Here is a 17,173-nt window from a genome sequence, read left to right on the forward strand (position 1 = left end):
GGCTTGAATGGACTGTCTCATGTAATAAACAATGACTTGTGAGCAAGACGTGATGTAAAATAAGGAAATGTATAATCAGGAAAGAAGGTGGGAAGGTCATGGAGTAGACAACCCAAATGATGCATAGGTACTCATGAGATGTTAGAAGATTTAGCAGAGGACTGCCTGAGGATTGGGAAAATCTTTAATGAAAGATGTATATAGAAAGCAACAACAAGAATCACCCAAGAAAGGGCAAAATAGTGTTTTACCAACCCTGGCTAATGGAGGACCCATATCAACAGAAATACATCTATATCAAAATATTGAAAGATTTCTTTCATGGATCACTATGACTAAAAGAAGTGTTACCTAGAAGCATTACGTGAGTCATTTTTCTAATTAGGGTGGCACTTGGATTCCAGTGTGTGGCTATTACTGCATTCTGTCCTTCTCCAACTCTGCAGGATTGTAGATTTAGAACTGGAAGGGACTTCAGAGGTCATTTGGTTAACCCCCTTATTTTACAAATGGAGAAACTGAGGTCCAGTGGGGTGAAGTGATTTGTCCAAGACCCCACAGGTAGTAAGTGACAGATATGGAGTTAGAACCTAGGTCCTCTGGTTCCAAATCTATGGTGTATTCTCTGCCAGAACTTATGGTCTATTATATAATTACCCTTAAGAAACATTTTCTATCTTAACTTCATGATGTGGCACCATAGCAGTATTTTTGTGGATCTAATACAACTCCAACAGAAAGAAAAATGAAGTTGATCTGTTCTTAAATATTCTATGTTGGCTCTAATTAATGATCCCTTTCATTTCTCATCCTTTTAATAATGAAGTCTATAATTTGCCTCCACACTGACACCAAGCTCACCAGCCTATCACTCAAAGCATCCATCTCTAGCCTTCCTTGATCAGACACCCAAGAGATCTGGGTCTTGTCCCCACTCCAGCCCTCCTCATTCCCAATCCCAAGGAGTCTCAAGTTCTAAGTGCTGACATTACTTTTTCTATGGACCCCTTCTCTACAAGATTGCCCTTCTCCCTTCACATGACTTCCTCCTTGATTCTCTTCATCTTCTTTAGAGTAGAAATCCAGTCCTGCCAGTTTAGTCCTCAGAGGGATTGAGTTTTACCTGCCTCCAGCTATGCTATCACCAGGTAGGGATCCTTGTTGTAGCAACAGCCCTAGGGAATCAGCTACTGAGAGAGTCCTAACAATTGAAGAAAAAGCATGCTTGCACCAGATTCCCATCTTCCTCCAGCATCTCACATAGATCCTGGTCCAGCTGAGACCCCTCCTGTCTCTGTGGCCCCCACAGTAAGTCTGATTCTCCAGGTTATACAATTTACGATAAGGGCTATTGTGGAGAAATCCTAAAGAGGGATGGACACTGGGGGAAGGTGGATGTTGCCTCATTCCAGGGCAGGTAGGTAATGCTGCCTGGCAACAAGACAGAAGCATTTCAGAAGTGAAGAGAGTATCTTCTGTGGTAGAAGGACTGTGTCAGCCTGGCACCCAATGTCACCCAACAGGGAGAGTTCAGTCAGATGTGGATCAGGTCATGGACCCAATGACCATAGGAAATGGCTTACTACTACCGTCCACCATCATCTACCGTAGGTATTAGGTCTGGCTGGAGGCATGAATGCAGGGGGGTAGTAGGGGTGCTGGGACATCCTTTGGATCTTGGGGGTACCCTTTGGATCTTAGGGGTACAGGAGGTCAGAGGCCATCAAGCCCTGGGACAATTCCTCATGGCCCAAGAAGCCTGGTAAAGGAAAGGGAGAGATATGATGCCTGGTGATTTCAATACCTCCTTGAGAAGTTCAGTCTGTCATGGGACTGCTTATTCTACCTCTTCTTTTTGTTTGACCATCTTGACTTTCTCCCCAAAAGTGGTTGGAAGAACTTTCTATTCAGCTCCTAGTGCAGAAGGATCTCTGTTATTAAGATATCTCTTGGAATATCAAGATGTCTGAGGCTAAGGCAGTCATGGAAAGAGGTTGATGAGATCTCTGTGTGATTAGTTTGGGAAGGCTTCCTAGAGGATGGATGAGGGTTTAAATGAAGGTTTCACGCTTGTGTTTTTGTTTTGCCTTTTGGTTCTATGTCAGGGCCTCTGGAGCCCATAAACTATACAGCCTGTCAGAGTAAAGAGTCAGAGAACAGAAATTCAAATCTCACCTCTCATGATCATTCAACACTCATGGGCTTTCCATAGTGGCCTAATGAAGGGGTTGGACCAGGTGGCCTCCAAGGTTCCATTCTAGCCCTGAATCACTATCACTATCCTATCACTAATCCTATCACATCCATGACTAGTAACTTGGGACAAGCTGGGTGATGGGAGAGGAGAAAGGGCTCTTCCATGAGATGTGAGAGGTGGGAGATCTAGAGGTTCTACAGAAATGGAATTGGGCACCAAGTGGAGCTGAAGAATGTGAGCTTCAGTTATACATTCAAATGACTTCCCTTCTTCTGCACCTGAATAACACTATTATCATCAATCCAGAAATCTTTAGCAAGCATCTTTGCTCCTCTGGAGCAGGCAGGAAAAGAAGGCACAGGCCTGCCCTGGTAGCCCATCATTTGGTTAGGAGGTTAAGCCCAAAGAAATGACAACTAGTAATTCAGATAATTGAACCCAAATTGGTTGCTTTGGGAGGTAGTGACTTTCTCTTCATGACTGGAGGTCTTTAAGGAGAGGCTGAATGGCCACTCATTGGGAATTTTGTAGAGGGGGTTTTTGTTCCAAGAAAGATCAGTGTAGATGGCTTCAATGGTCCCTTCTAGCATTAAGAATCTTCAATAACCTGCCACCACCTCATCCTGTGTTTTATGTTCTGAATGCAGACATTCTACCTATGTAAAGTTATAGGAAAGTACTAGAAGATGTAGATGGATCTCCCCCTACTCCATTTTATGAGGCAGTACCATTTCTCCTGAGCTCAGCATTGGCACTAAAGTCTGCCTAATGAATGACAAAAATAATCATTTAACTGAGGACTGCAGTGATCAAGGAAGGCTTCTCAGAGGACATAGAGCTTGATATAGAGCTAAGCCTTGAAGGGTGAGAGGGTTTGAGAGAAGCATATATAGGGGGAAAAGAAGAGGGTTCTCAAGAGTGGGTGGGAGGACTAAAGAGTGCATCCTAGAATCTAGCCTGGGGAAAGACATTAAAGGTCATCTAGTTTAAGCCTTCCATTTAATTTTTTTAAACCCTTAACTTCTGTTTTAACAAGAAATTTTTAAGACAGAAGGGCAAGGGCTGGGCAATTGGGGCTAGCATCACACACCTAGGAAGTGTCTGAGGTCAGATTTGAATCCAGGATCTCCCAACTCCAGGTCTAGCACTCTATCCACTGTGCCACCTAGCTGCCGCTAACTCCTTCATTTCACAAAAGAGGACACTTGGAGACAACAAGGGAGAAAACTGAGTTTTCCTAGTGTGGAGTAATGGAAAGAACAGTGGCCTGGGTGTCCTGAAATGTGATTTTCAGTCCTAGCTCTGATGCTGGTTGGCTTGTGTAGCTTTGAATGATCCTCAGTTTCCCCATTTGTCAAATGGGGATGATGGTGGTTTTGTTTACTTCTCTGCAGCAGTGAGTCATTGCATGGAGAGCTTTAGAAACAGGAGCTGTTTTCATTCCCCAGCCTTCCCTCCCCATGGTCCATTTACTTTTAAAACTATAAAAGCAAATCTATAGAAGCACATTTAGGCAAAATAGGTAGACTTTGCAGGGGGCAGGAGGGGAAGGAAAAGTGCACTGGAAATGTCTTTGTTTTGTGCTGCTTTCTTTACTGCATGGGACTGAACAAAGACCCTGCCATCTTCTACAGAGCTAAGTGCAGGCTGAGCTAACTCAGGGCTTGCTGTTCCCCACCACCAAACCCACCCCATCAGGACGATAACCCAATGTGAATTTTTCATGTGCATGCATTTGCCTGGTGTTAGCAGAGGAATTAAGATCCTGACATCACACCCAACTGGATGCAGAATGCTGCTACTTTAGATCCCAAATTCCAGATGCTGAGACCAGGGAAGATAAAGCCTGGACAAATCTAGAGAGGGGCAGAGGAGGGACCAAGCAGATGCAGGCAAAGGACACAGCTGCCAGCTTAAGAACCATGTGTGGCCCCCACTACAGCCTGTTGAGAACGTGGCATCTTAGTGTTATAAGGAAGCTTAGAGATCATCTAGTCAGATACTCCCTAAACCCTAACCCTCTCTAGTTTTATCCATGTGGAAACTGAGACTGCAGAGAAAGAGAAATGACTTGCCCAGGATCACTTAGCTAGTTAGTAACAAAGTCAAGATGAGAACCCAGATTTCCTCTCCTCCCAACTAGTGAGTTTTCCACTGTCTTAGAATCAAATTCAAGGTCCCTGATAATGCCCCCAAAAGGACTTCTTCAAATTCATCTCCCACTATGCCCTTTCACAGACTCTTTGAGATAGCCAAGCCAGTTCTCACTCTCCTCAGTGTCCTGTCTCCTTTGCCTTTCAAGATCTTTCCCTTCTTGGGGTCTTCCCTGATGCCATAACCCATGCTTTTTCTGCCAATCCCTGATGTACACTGAACTCTCCCACCTCTTTTTTTTTAAACCCTTACCTTCCATCTTAGAATTAATATTGTGCATTGGTTCCAAGGTAGAGGAACAAGGGCTAGGCAATGGGGGTCAAGTGACTTGCCCAGGGTCACACAGCTAGGAAGTGTCTGAAGCCAAATTTGAACCTAGGACCTTCTGTCTCTAGACCTGACTTTCTATCCACTGAGCCACCCAGCTGTCCCTTCCTCCTCTGTTTTTTAAAAAATAAGAATCTGAACCCTGAAATTCTAATCTTTGGCCATACTTTATCCCCTAATGCCTGATCTATGTGGCTCTGTCTTATCATCCCAGTCATATTTAGAGATCTCTAGATCTCTGTCCTCCTCCTAGATCTCCTCCTCCAAGATTCCTTCCTAACTTAGGCATATAGCAGGTGCTTAGTAAATAAAGGTCAGCTTGACTAGAGGAGGAGGAAAAAGAGATGAGCCTACTTTGCCAAATGAGTGCTCACTTAAAAATCTGAACTTCTGCAAATGAGATATTGAGTGGCTTGCCCAGTGACATGACATGACATGACCAGTATGTGTCTGCAGAGACAATGATTTCTTCATATGAAAAAGAATACTTCATCCCAAAGGGCAAGGAAGGACACTTCTTTGTGCTCTGTGACTAACCTCCCTTCCTAGCCTGAGAATGGGGGAAGGGCTAGAAAGGGAGAGAGCAGAGGGCAAAATGAAGAATCTATCTTCATCCCCATCCTGGTCCTCTCTGGCTAGAGAAAGCACCATTTTAGAGTTGACTTTCTCACCTTGGATCTCACACTAGAAGGGAGCAGACATCCTTAATCTTGGGGCTCGACATCTGCTTGGTAAGGTCAACCTAACCCAAGGACAATGACATCCTTTTCTTACTGATTTCTTTTGGACCTTCCCAACTTGGTCTCCTCTTTGCCTCCTGTAAAAAGAGTTTACTTTCCTGGGAACTAACCCATCCCAGAGACGTTTTATAGGCAGAGGGTACTGGGATGAGGCCAGTGTGAAAGGCAGAGCAGAGAAGTCTCACCCAGGCCACATCTTGGTGACCTATGGCGTGATCGGGTTTCACAGCTAGAAGATATTCAACCACCTGGGCCATATCCGAAGGCTATGTACAAGATCTCAGCAAAACCTCAGCCCTCCAGGATGTGGCCCCGTGAAGAGATAGCTGAGATCTCCCAACCAGCCCAATGGAAGGCGCATCTATATAGCAGGTATGGAGGACATCAGAGCTGGAGGGTATGGGAATGTGGTTGGGATAGTCAGAGACAGGCTCAGAGGGGAGCTGAGGGTCAACACACATCAAAATGGATAGATCCCAACTCCATTCACAAGTTTAGAATGTTACTGGGGGAGGTCAAGCCTGAATTGCTGAATATTTTGTCAAATCTAGCCTTATTAACATCAAGTTCCACTTTGGGTGCCAGCCGCCATATTGTAGTGATAAGAAAACAATGGATTTGAGATCTGAACTCAAATCCCAACTCTTCCATTGACCTCATGTACCCTTTGAGCATGTTACATCTCCTTGAGCCTTAGTTTCCTCATCTGTAAATGAGGGAATAGGACTAAATGCTTCTTTACCTACAGAGTATCACTGAATGTGGCAGGCTCTTGGGTGACCTGCTTTAAGGACCAGAGAATAATGTACAATTGACAGAACAATCAGATAACCAATAATTTAGTATTAGTCACTCTGTGCTTCATTGGAAGCCATATCAATTAATTGGATGCAAATAAATGGGCATTGCCAAAGTGCATGGGAATAATTTGTTATCTTCAGTTGTTTGCATGTTTCCATGCAATCTCATTTATGTCTCCTTTGGCTGCTTGGACCCTTTCTTCAGAGAAAAAAGCACCAAGAGAAACTACTAGAATTCTCAGATGCTCCATATCAGTGGTGTCTGAACCAATGCAATTTGGCCATACCTGTTTCTTCATTGCAAACAAACACCGAGTCAAGTCAGCACTACACTGTTCCTGTAATGAGACCTCTATAGGTGCAGAGGAGAAATAAGACTATTTCAGTCTTCAGGGAGCTTAGAAGCTAAAGGAAAGAAGGGGGGGTGGGAAATAAAGGCAGAGGGAAGGGGAAGAGTAGCTGAAAGAGAGGCAGAGGCAGGAGGGAGATGGAGGCAGACAGAGACCACATTGTGATTACACTGAGGGAAGATGGCGAGCTGTAGGGTTAGTGATTGGCTGATATACATCAAGGAAGACTTCCTGGAGGAGGCAGATCAAAGACTATGAAGTTAAAAGGTTAGAAGAGATGATATGGGAAATGTTCTATGCCAGAAAATGAGACAGTCTTGGGGAAATGATGGAAGCAAATGTGCCTGGCTAGATTGAGGTAAATCAGCCAGAGGACAAACTCCAAAGCTTGTCTTGAGAATCTGAGGAGCCATAGGAGAAATGGAAGGTGTCAGGGATTCTGTAGCAGTGAGAAGGGCCAGTCTTGGGGACTCAAGGGAGGGGATGGGGGGAGACAGGTGTGGCTGACTTTGGGGAGGCAACAAGGAGACAAACATTTAAAGACCAAGGAGCTGAGCTCAGGGACAGAGTGGGAGAAGAGCCCCCTTTGGGGAGCATCTCCTTCCACCCCAGAGTGGTCTGGGCCCTCCATTTCCCTCTTGTGACTGGCCACCTTCTCATTCTCTGCAGTCTTTATGAATCGGACCACTCAGACTCTCAAGACCATGACTTACAGGTGAGTAGCTCTGAGGTCGATGCACTGGGCAGACAAGACTCCTGAGTCCTACCCCAGGTGCCACTACTGGCTCTATTTCCTAAATCTTCCCCAGGAGCAAGTGCATCCTGTACTATTCAACCTGGGTCTCGATTCGAGGGTGCTTTGAGAGTGGGTATAAAGGGAAAGTGGGCGCTTACGTGGGCAAGGAGGGCATTGCTTTTGAAAGCCTAAAGGTGATTCAGAGAAGGGAGAGACGGGAAAACAAAATCTTGGGGTGAAACCCAGAAAGGACCAACTAGCAAACTGAGCTAGAAAGTATATCTTCAGTCAGGAAAACTAGGTTCACATCCTACCTTGTCCATTTACTACCTATGTGACTTTAGGCAAGTTTCTTAACCTCCATTGGCCTCAGTTTATTAAGGACTAAGCAGTCCTTATACAGATGAAATCTCAGGCCACACAAAGACACCAATAATTGGCCATCAAACCTAAATATAATTCCTAGTAGTCATAGGACATGGATTCAAATCCTACCTCTGATACTTAACTAACTTAGGCAAATCACTTTCCCTCCCTTGGCCTCAGTTTCTTCTTCCAGCCTTAGAGATTCCCCTGTGCTCCTTCTGTCAGAAAGTGGACTTAGTGCTTGATGGGGAGGGAAAAGGAGGAGAGGTGGAGACCCAGGGGGACGTCCTCTTTCCCCTAGTAAGCATTTAAAGCATCCTTGTTTGTTGGCTTAATGATCCACTGAGTAAGTGACTACTAGATCCCTTGAAGATTCTAAAGATCAGACTTGGATTCCCTTGTTCAGTGACCTCCCTAGGTGACAGCATCCCCTCTTACCTCAGTTTCCCAATCTTTGAAAGACATAATAATTTGTCCTTTCCAGCTCTATCATTCATTCTTCTATGGGTAGAAACAACCTATTTTTTTTACTAGCATCCCACCTCAGACAGTGAGAGACAGGGCTCCTGCCTGGAGGAGTTAACAGCTCTCCCCACTTCCCCCTAGATCCTCAGAGAGCTCGGGGTGTGAAAGCCTATGTGCCTTCATCTGTGAATGCCTCCACATATGTGCTCACGAGATGCCAGCAGCCTTACCTTAAAGGTTCCCCAGGCCGTGTGGTTGCCCCCTCTGTCCACTCCCCTCTTCCAACCCCATGCTGCTCCCCCAGCACCCCCATGAGGCTGCTTACTGATGGAATAATCTGTATTTACACCCTGTACTGAAATCGACGGCTCATAAATGTTTACTGGCCACCTACTGTGCGCAGGGCTTTGCTAGATGCTTTCAAGTCTTCAAAGGACATTCAGATGGGGATCCAAGAGGCCTGTGTTATAGACTGGGGCAGGGAAGGGTGATTGTGGGCCTCATGCTTCCCCTCTGGAAAGTGAAGTAGACTAATTAGCCAGGGGAGCATCTAAGAAGCCTTCCGGCTCTGATGTTGAGGGACTGGGTAATTTTCTCATTTGACTCTTTCTCCTTCCGTCTTTCTCAAAGCTCTTTGAGGTGGAGCCAGCCAAGCAGGCCCAGATCATTCCCTGATTTCAGATAAAGAAATGAAGACTAGAAAATTCCAATTGACTTGCCTAAGAAGTCACTGGAGCCCTATAGGACCCCTGTCTCTTTAAGGTTTGGGGGGGGGGGCAGAGATGAAGGATAGAAGGAAGGAAGAAATTGTATGAAGATGGAGTCAGGGCTGGTCCCTTCAGATTTAGGGCTCTGACTGAACTGAGCTCATTCCTCTGGGTTGCCTTCCAGCCAATTGCTTTTTTTTAAAGCTATATGAAAGCAGCACTAACTGCTCCTATTTCTGCTAGGATTGAAGGTTCACATAAGCATTTTCCTCCCCAGGAGGACTCTGAGGCCCAGAAGGATTAAGCAACTTGTCCATGGTCACACAGCTAAAACATATCAGAACCAGGATTCAAAGCCAGAACTGCTGCGTCCCAGTCCTGGCTCTCTCCACCACCCAAGAAGCCATGCTGCTTCTTCACTAGAGCTAAGAATCTGTCTTTCTAAGCATCCAGGTGGGGAAGGGCTCCAGAACCCTAGATTGAGACCTGCCAGGACCCTTAGAAGACATCTAGTCTGAGGTGCTCATTTTGCATGTAAGGCCCAAAGAGGGAAAGGACTTGCCCAAGACCACACAGGTAGTGAGTGGCAGAAGAGGATTCAACACTGGGTTCTCCTACTCTAAATCCATCATCATTTCCAGCCTCAAGCTGGTGGGGGAGTAAACACAATGTATCCAGGGCTTCGGTCCTGGGAGCTCCCTCTACACTTTCCACCATAAAAAAGAGTGTCAGGAGTCTTCAAGGTCCCCAGATATCTCCCCCAGCTCTTCTAGAGGGAGAATAGAGTAGGGGAAAATAGAAGAAGGGGAAAAGCTTAAGTCAGGATCATTCATGGGAGGTGGGCTCCCTCTGCTGGGTAAAGAGAGCCATGAAGACTCCTAGCTCCTGCCCAGAAGGCTGGAAATGTGCCTGGGGAGGGCCATCTCTCCGGTAGGTCACATTGACCAAGAATAGGGCTTCCATGGAAAGAGTCCAGATAGTCCCCGACTCCAAGCCAAAGGATGAGGCTCTGCCCCTGGTCAGCAGCGCTTGGTGGGAGAGTTGGAGGACAGGAAGAAGCTCAATGGCGATGCTGACCAAAGAACCAGTGAGGAAAAGGGATGGAGTGAAGTCTGAAAGGCAGGGGGGTGGGTCTGAAGCTGTAGAGGCCTTGAATGCCAACCTAAGGTACCATGGTGGCCTGGAAGTGACACCAGACTTAAAAATAAGACACCTGCATTCGATGTCAACTTAATCTCTCTGAGCCTCATTTTTCACATTTGTGCAATTCAGAGGATAACACCTGTAGTCTCATCAAATGAGAAATTTATGTCTAAAGTACTTTGAGAACTTCAAAGTGCCCTATAAATGCCAGCTACTGTTACGATTCCATTACCTACCTCCCTGAATGGCATCATGGACAGAATATTGGGCTCAAAGGAAAATCTAAATTCAAATCCACCCACATACACTTCCTTAGCTGTGACTTCCTGGTCAAGTAACTTTTCTCAGCCTCAGTTTCCTCCTCTGCAAAATGGGGATAATAATAGCCTTGACTAACCCAGGAGGATCAAATGAGATATTTGTAAAACTCTTTGAAAACCTTAAAGTGTTTTGAAAATGTCAACTATTTTAGTAACTCATAGCATGGCACAGGGAATAATAGAGTGTTGGACTTGGTAAAGAAGACCTGGCATTAATTCCTATCTCTTGTACCCCTTAGATGTGTGACCCTTTGCAAGTCTCTTAACTTTCCTATACTTCCAGTAATGTCCCTAGGGTTTAGAGCCAATGATGGGTCTATTGGCAAAAGGAATGCCACCCTTGGGATCATTTGTGTATTTACCCTGTGGGCAATAGGGGGCTCCTCTTTTTGAGCCAAGGAGTGGCCCTGGTCAAACTGATGCATAAGCACAATTAGTCTGGCAGGGGTGTGGAGAGAAGAGAGCAAGTAGAGAGGGGAAGAACCATCAGGAGATCTGCTGGTAAGCTCTTCAAGAGCAAGGACCTGGCTTCCATCTTTGTTTCTCTAGTGCCTGGGACATAATAGTGAAAGCTTAATACAGGTTTGTCAGTTGATTAATCGATGGAGGTTGTTGCAATAATCCAAGTGTCTGGAAATGAGCCCTTGTGTTTTTGTTAGGAATGGGAATGGGGGGGGGCGGGGAGAGGAGCTGGATATAGGTGTGAGAAGTGTCGTAGAAGTGGAATTCACTGGCCCATTTGAACCAAAGCTACCGACAGCAAATAAATGCTTAGGACCCTAAAAGATTGCCCTTTTAAACCATAAGTACAGTCTACTCTAGCTAGCAAGGGGAGGCTAGCATTTTTTGAAAGGGCTATAAGATTCCCAGGGATATACAAACTCTTTGGGATTTAAAGTTTATCACAGCTGTATGGCCCTGGGCAAGTCACTTAACCCCCATTGCCTAGCCCTTACCACTTTTCTGCCTTGGAACCACTGCACCACACTAAGACAGAAGGTAAGGGTTTAAAAAAGAAAAAAATAATAAAGCTCATCATAGTCTGAGTTTAACTGATCTTTCTGGCAAATTTTAACATCACTGAGCTGGGATGTTTATTCAGGTCTTCTTTAAATGCCTGGGATATGGGGGATATTAGGTGGCTCAGTGTATAGAGAGCCAGAAGGTCCTGGGTTCAAATATGCCCTCATACTTCCTAGCTGTGTGGTCCTGGGCAAGTCACTTAACCCCAATTGCCTAGCCCTTACTGTTCTTCTGCCTTGAAACCAAAACATAGGTTTTAAGGCAAAGGAAGGGTTTAAAAAAAATGTTCCTAGGAGACTCATTGTATCAAGCAATGTAGCACTTCATTCTTTCATTCATCCCAGCTCAGTTACTTCCTCCCTCTGTGACGCCCTCTCCAGACTAGTTTTCTCTTTTACATTGAGGGGGGAGGGGGCTCAGACTCTATCCCTAACGCCCCTTTTAAAACTAAATCTAAGGTCTTATAATCTTGTGATTCTTTTCTTTGAGTTTCATCATCATCCTCTCTGGGCACCTCTTTTTCACTAAAATTTCAGTCTCTCCCACCTCAGGGAGAAGAAGGATATTAGATACTATCCCTCCTGGCAGAAAAGATTTGAGCATCTTGGGGGAAGAAGAGAGAAAGTAGGGAAACAGGAAATTAATTTTATTATCTCTACCTTGGACAAGGTGTTAGGAATCTGGGAGTGAGAGTGGAGAAGGGTTGACCTTCCTGAAATCCAGGTCTGGTTGAGTTACTGCCCTGCTCAAGAATTTCAAGTGGCTCCCTTTTATCTTTTTTTTTTTTTAACCCATACCTTTTGTCTTAGCTTCAATACCATGTATTGGTTCCAAGGCAAAAGAATAGTAAGAGCTAAGTGATGGGGATTAAGTGACTTGCCCAGGGTCACACAGCTAGGAAATGTCTGAGGCCAGATTTGAACCTAGGAACCCTCATCAATGGCACTCTATCCATTGAGCCACCTAAACCACCTAATCATTCCCCTACCCACCCCACCCCCCACTTCCCCTCTCCCTATTATCTTTTGAGGAAAGTACAAATTCCTAGGACAGCCTACCTGTCCAGGCTCAAATATTTCTCCCCTTCACTTATTCTGTGATACAATCAAGATGACCTACTTGCTCTTTGTTCCTTGCACATATTCTATCATTTCCCATCTCCATATCTTTGTATAGGTTACTCTTTCCTTAATAACACCTTAGAGAATCCTTTACTTACTTCAGGGTTCAACTCAAGGGCCACCACTTTCAGGAGGCTTGCCCTGATTTCCCCAGTTAGTGCCTCCACCTCCCACCCCCCAAATATTTATGTTGTATGGATTATTCACTATCACTCAAGAGACTGACAGCAAGACCTGTTCCATTTTTGTCTCTTCTTCTTTAGTATCTAACAGTGTCTCGCACATAGAAGTTACTTAATCAGTTCTGAGAGAGAGAGGCAGAGAAAGAGACAGAGACAGAGACAGAGACAGAGACAGAGACAGAGACAGAGATAGAGACAGAGACAGAGACAGAGACAGAGACAGAGACAGAGACAGAGATAGAGATAGAGATAGAGATAGAGATAGAGATAGAGATAGAGATAGAGATAGAGATAGAGATAGAGATAGAGATAGAGATAGAAATAGAAATAGAGACAGAGATAGAGACAGAGACAGAGGCAGAGGCAGAGGCAGAGGCAGAGGCAGAGGCAGACAGAGAGCAGAGAAGATAGAAATCTATTACTGGTCATCCAAGGGTGAGGGTGATGGGAGTGAGGTAGGAGGCAGCAGGGACTGAGAAAGGAGGAAATTGGTCTATATTCTAAGCTTTCCTGGCTGATGGAAGGATGGCTTGGAGCCAAGGAGAGTGGTCTGAGCTGGAACTGGCTGCCCCAAGAACTTTGTTTATTCAGACATTCTGTCCATCCCAAGGTTCTAGCAGTGACGCAGAGGCCCTGAAGTTGGAGGGGCGAGTCAATGTGGGCACACAGCAAGGCTGAGCAGGTCAGGGATACTGGGGCCCTGCTTCCTTATTTCAGCTGGGTCTTATTCAAGGTCCCATCAGCCCAGTGGTTGGAGGGTGGAGACTGGGGAGCAGGGAATAAGTCATCAGTAGAATTAACCCTTTTCTGCACATCATCCTTCTTCCCACCAAGCAATGGTGCTTTTGACGTTTAAAAGTGTATTCAGAGGGGGCAGCTGGGTAGCTCAGTGGATTAAGAGCCAGTCCTAGAGATGGGAGGTCATAGGTTCAAATCTGGCCTCAGCCACTTCCTAGCTGTGTGACCTTGGGCAAGTCACTTAACCCCCATTGCCTAGCCCTTACCACTCTTCTGCCTTGGAGCCAATATACAGTATTGACTCCAAGATGGAAGGTAAGGGTTTAAAAAAAAAAGTGTATTCAGACAGTGGCTGGGGAGTAACCTGGGTGGGATGGCAGGATGCTCATGAGGTTCCTTTCCAGTCTCAGAACATGCCACCCTCCTGTGGTATATTCTATGAGTCCTCAGGGGACCCCCACTTCACTTTGGGACATCCTTCTCCCTTCTAGGTTCCATACAAACCATCCCCAGTTAACAGGGGGAGAAACACAACTTTAAAGAGCTTTGAAGGAGGGGGCCAGTTGGCAGCTCAGTGGATTGAGCCCTGGCCTAAAGATAGGAAGTCCTGGGTTCAAATCTGTATTCAAACACTTCCTAGCTGTGTGACCCTGGGCAAGTCACTCAATCTCCCATTGCCCAGCCCTTATTACTCTTTTGCCTTAGAATGGATACACAGAATTTATTCTAAGACAGAAGATAAGGGTTAAAAAAAAAAACTATGGAAGAACCAGACCCCAGAAGAGGAAGCTGGGATTGCCTTGATAAAGCTTTCTCTGAGGAATGGTTTGGTCCGAAGAAAAAAAATCACTGAATTTCAGAGCTCAAAGGGACCTAACTCAGTGGCCACTTGGTCTAACTCAAAACAGAAAAAGGATCCCCTTTATGCAAAGAGCTATTCAGCCTCTGCCTAAAGACCTCCAGGGAGAGAATTCGCACTACCTAGCAATGACAGCTCTAATAATAAGGGAATGTTTAGGCTTAGATCAAGCCTTAAACTCCTTTGCAATTTCACCCTCTTCCTGATTAGACAAGCAAGTCAACTACCACTCTAACCCCTCCCCTGCCGCTGTGGCCTGCATTCTCCCTCTCCAATTGCCCCAATCCACTTGCTAGGAGTCCTGTAGGATGTAAAGGGAAGGAAGGGCCACTAAGTTATTCAGAAGCCTCTAATTAGAAAAAGTTGTCAGGTAGGGTCTCATCCAAATCCTGGTGGCCCCAGTGTTGGGAGAGAAAAGATCTGAGTTAAGAGGATGCTGGGAGACAGAGGGAAAGGACCCTATTCATCTTGGGAGTAGGAAAGGTAATCATCACACATCATCTATTGCTAGAAATGTAACTATACCCCATCCTGTGTCTGAGCCTCAATTTGAAGGAGATAAACTAAATCAGCTGTAAAATTCTTTCTATTTCTAAATCCACTGATTTTATATCTATCTGAGTCTCAAGAGCCTGAGTGGGAAGAAGGCAACTAGGTACCAGGGAGAATTCTCTAGGTATATGGAACTTCAGACCATACAAGGAAGAAGAAGGAGGTCCATGATCACCAAGAGAGAGAGCTAGGTGGTCCAGTGGATAAAGAGCTAGGCCTAGAGATAGATCCTGGATTCAAATCTGGCCTCAGCCACTTCCTACTTGTGTGATCCTGACCAAGTCACTTAACCCTTATTGCCTAGCACTTACCACTCTTCTCTCTTAGAACTAATATTTAGTTTCAATTCTAAGATGGAAGGAAAGAGTTTGGGGGGAAAAAAGAGGTTGCTTTCAGGTCTTGACATACCTGGGTTGTTCTCTCCCAGGGTTGGAAACCTTTTGTGTATACTGGACCTCCCTAGCAGCCTGGTGAAGCCTATAAATGGATCCTTCTAAGAATCGTGGTTTTCAATGCATAAAATAAAATGCATGGGATTACAAGTGAAACTATTTTGAAATAAAAGATAATTTCCCCCTTCCAAGTTCATAGTTCACTGAAATCTATTCCCAGAACTCCTTTGAAATACATTGGGTCCCACATTCAATATAGTGGGTCTGGAGTCAGGAAAACCTGAGTTCAAATCCTCAGATACTTAGTGGCTATATGACCCTGGTCAAGCCATTTAACCTCTGTTTGCCTCAGTTTCTTCATTTGTAAACATATATATTTATCACCTACCTCCCAAGGTTTTTGTGAAAATCAAATGAGATCATTAATGTAAAGTACTTAGACAGTACAGTTCCTGGCAAACAGTGAACCCTAAACAAAGGTTTGCTATTTTTATTAGCTATTATTTTGCCCTTGCACACAAACTCAGCAAGTGATCTCAATGCAAGAAGATTGCAGGGTGGGGGAGGTTCTCTAAAGAGTGGAGCAGGATCCCTAGAAGATGTATCTTGACATTTCAGAAAGATTCTGGGGAATGGACAACGTGCGATCCCCTGGAAGATAAAGGGGCAGAGCAGAGAAGGAGGTGGAGGGAGGGTAAACAAGCAGAAGTCTTATAGGAGCCTTATGGATCTCAAAGTGATAATAATCATAACAACAGCCACATTTATGTAGCATATCAAAGTATAAAGTTGCCTTTACAAATGTTATTTTATTGGTACAACAACAAGAAAGGATAATTATTAAGCCCATTTTACAAATAAGGAAACTGAGACAGAATTTGTGACTTGTCCAGAGTCACACAGCTAAGTAAGTATCTGAGGTTGGATTTGAACCCAGGTCCAGCTCCATAGATAGCCACACCCCATCCAAGCTATACTTGGAGTGTCCCTCATTCTCCTCACCCACCCTATACACATACATCTGATTTAGTAAATGTTTGTTGAATTGAATTCCCACTTAGAAAGGCAGTTGGCTTCTACCCAGGTATTTCCATTTCTTTAAATGTTGCTCCAAGGTGTATATATAATCTTTAAATAACAGTAAGGGGGGCAGCTGGGTAGCTCAGTGGATTGAGAGCCAGGCCTAGAGATGGGAGGTCCTAGGTTCAAATCTGCCCTCAGATACTTCCCAGCTGTGTGACCCTGGGCAAGTCACTTGATCCCCATTGCCTAGCCCTTACCACTCTTCTGCCTTGGAACCAATACATAGTATTGACTCCAAGACAGAAGGTAAGGCTTTAAAAAAATAAATAACAGTAAGGTATGTATAATCCTTAAAGTGTATCCAAATGCTAGTGATTCATGATGTCAGTAATCAGAAGATCTGAGCAAAGACTGTGTCCCCCATCCTTGACTCTTGTGACTACATGCAAGTTTCTCCCCTTCCCTGCACTTCTGTTACATCCTCTGGAACATTTTGATACTGTTCCTTTAAGAGGAACCTGTGAATAATATGATTTATGGGGGGGGGGGGGAGGAAACACGAATAGTGGGATTTCAGAAGTCATGCTAAGGCATCTACTATGTCTTCTGCCTGTAATAAAGGGGATACTTCTAGGTACACTATCTGCCTGTCCATTGTCTTTGCCCCTAATGTTATCAAGCCCCTTTTCCTTGATCAGTTCCTCAAACAAGCTCTTTATCACAGTTTCCAACAACAGTATCTTTTTTTTTATCAACAACAGTATCTTTTCTACTTTTGGGGGAATCACAAATCTAAAGATCTTCTTAATAATTGGGTTAGAGTCTGAAGGGCTGCCATTCAGATCACATAAACTTGAGCCAGGATTTGCCAGAGTATTAATTCAGTTTGAAAAGGTAACTGAAGTATAGACATGGTTGTGTTGCCTATGTAATCAATAGAGTCAAAGATCATATGGGTCATTTTGCTGTAGATTATGT

The 17,173-nt window shown here is 44.7% G+C and overlaps 1 protein-coding gene across 8 annotated transcripts in view; it reads left to right on the top strand.

The window, feature by feature from the left end:
• The window catches only part of LOC100029507 (coiled-coil domain-containing protein 33), a 208,550-nt gene that overhangs the window by 162,911 nt on the left and 28,466 nt on the right, over positions 1-17,173 (top strand). For 6 of the 8 annotated variants that reach the window (XM_007478152.3, XM_007478149.2, XM_056798672.1 and 3 more), the window contains 2 exons: positions 5,648-5,790; positions 7,238-7,283. The exons of the other annotated variants lie outside the window; for them this stretch is intronic. In XM_007478152.3, coding sequence (XP_007478214.1) covers positions 5,648-5,790; positions 7,238-7,283 — 189 coding nt within the window. The remainder of the gene's footprint in view (positions 1-5,647; positions 5,791-7,237; positions 7,284-17,173) is intronic. 8 annotated transcript variants of the gene reach the window in all.

This window comes from Monodelphis domestica, chromosome 1 (genome assembly GCF_027887165.1).
Source record: "Monodelphis domestica isolate mMonDom1 chromosome 1, mMonDom1.pri, whole genome shotgun sequence".
NCBI classification, from domain to species: domain Eukaryota; kingdom Metazoa; phylum Chordata; class Mammalia; order Didelphimorphia; family Didelphidae; genus Monodelphis; species Monodelphis domestica.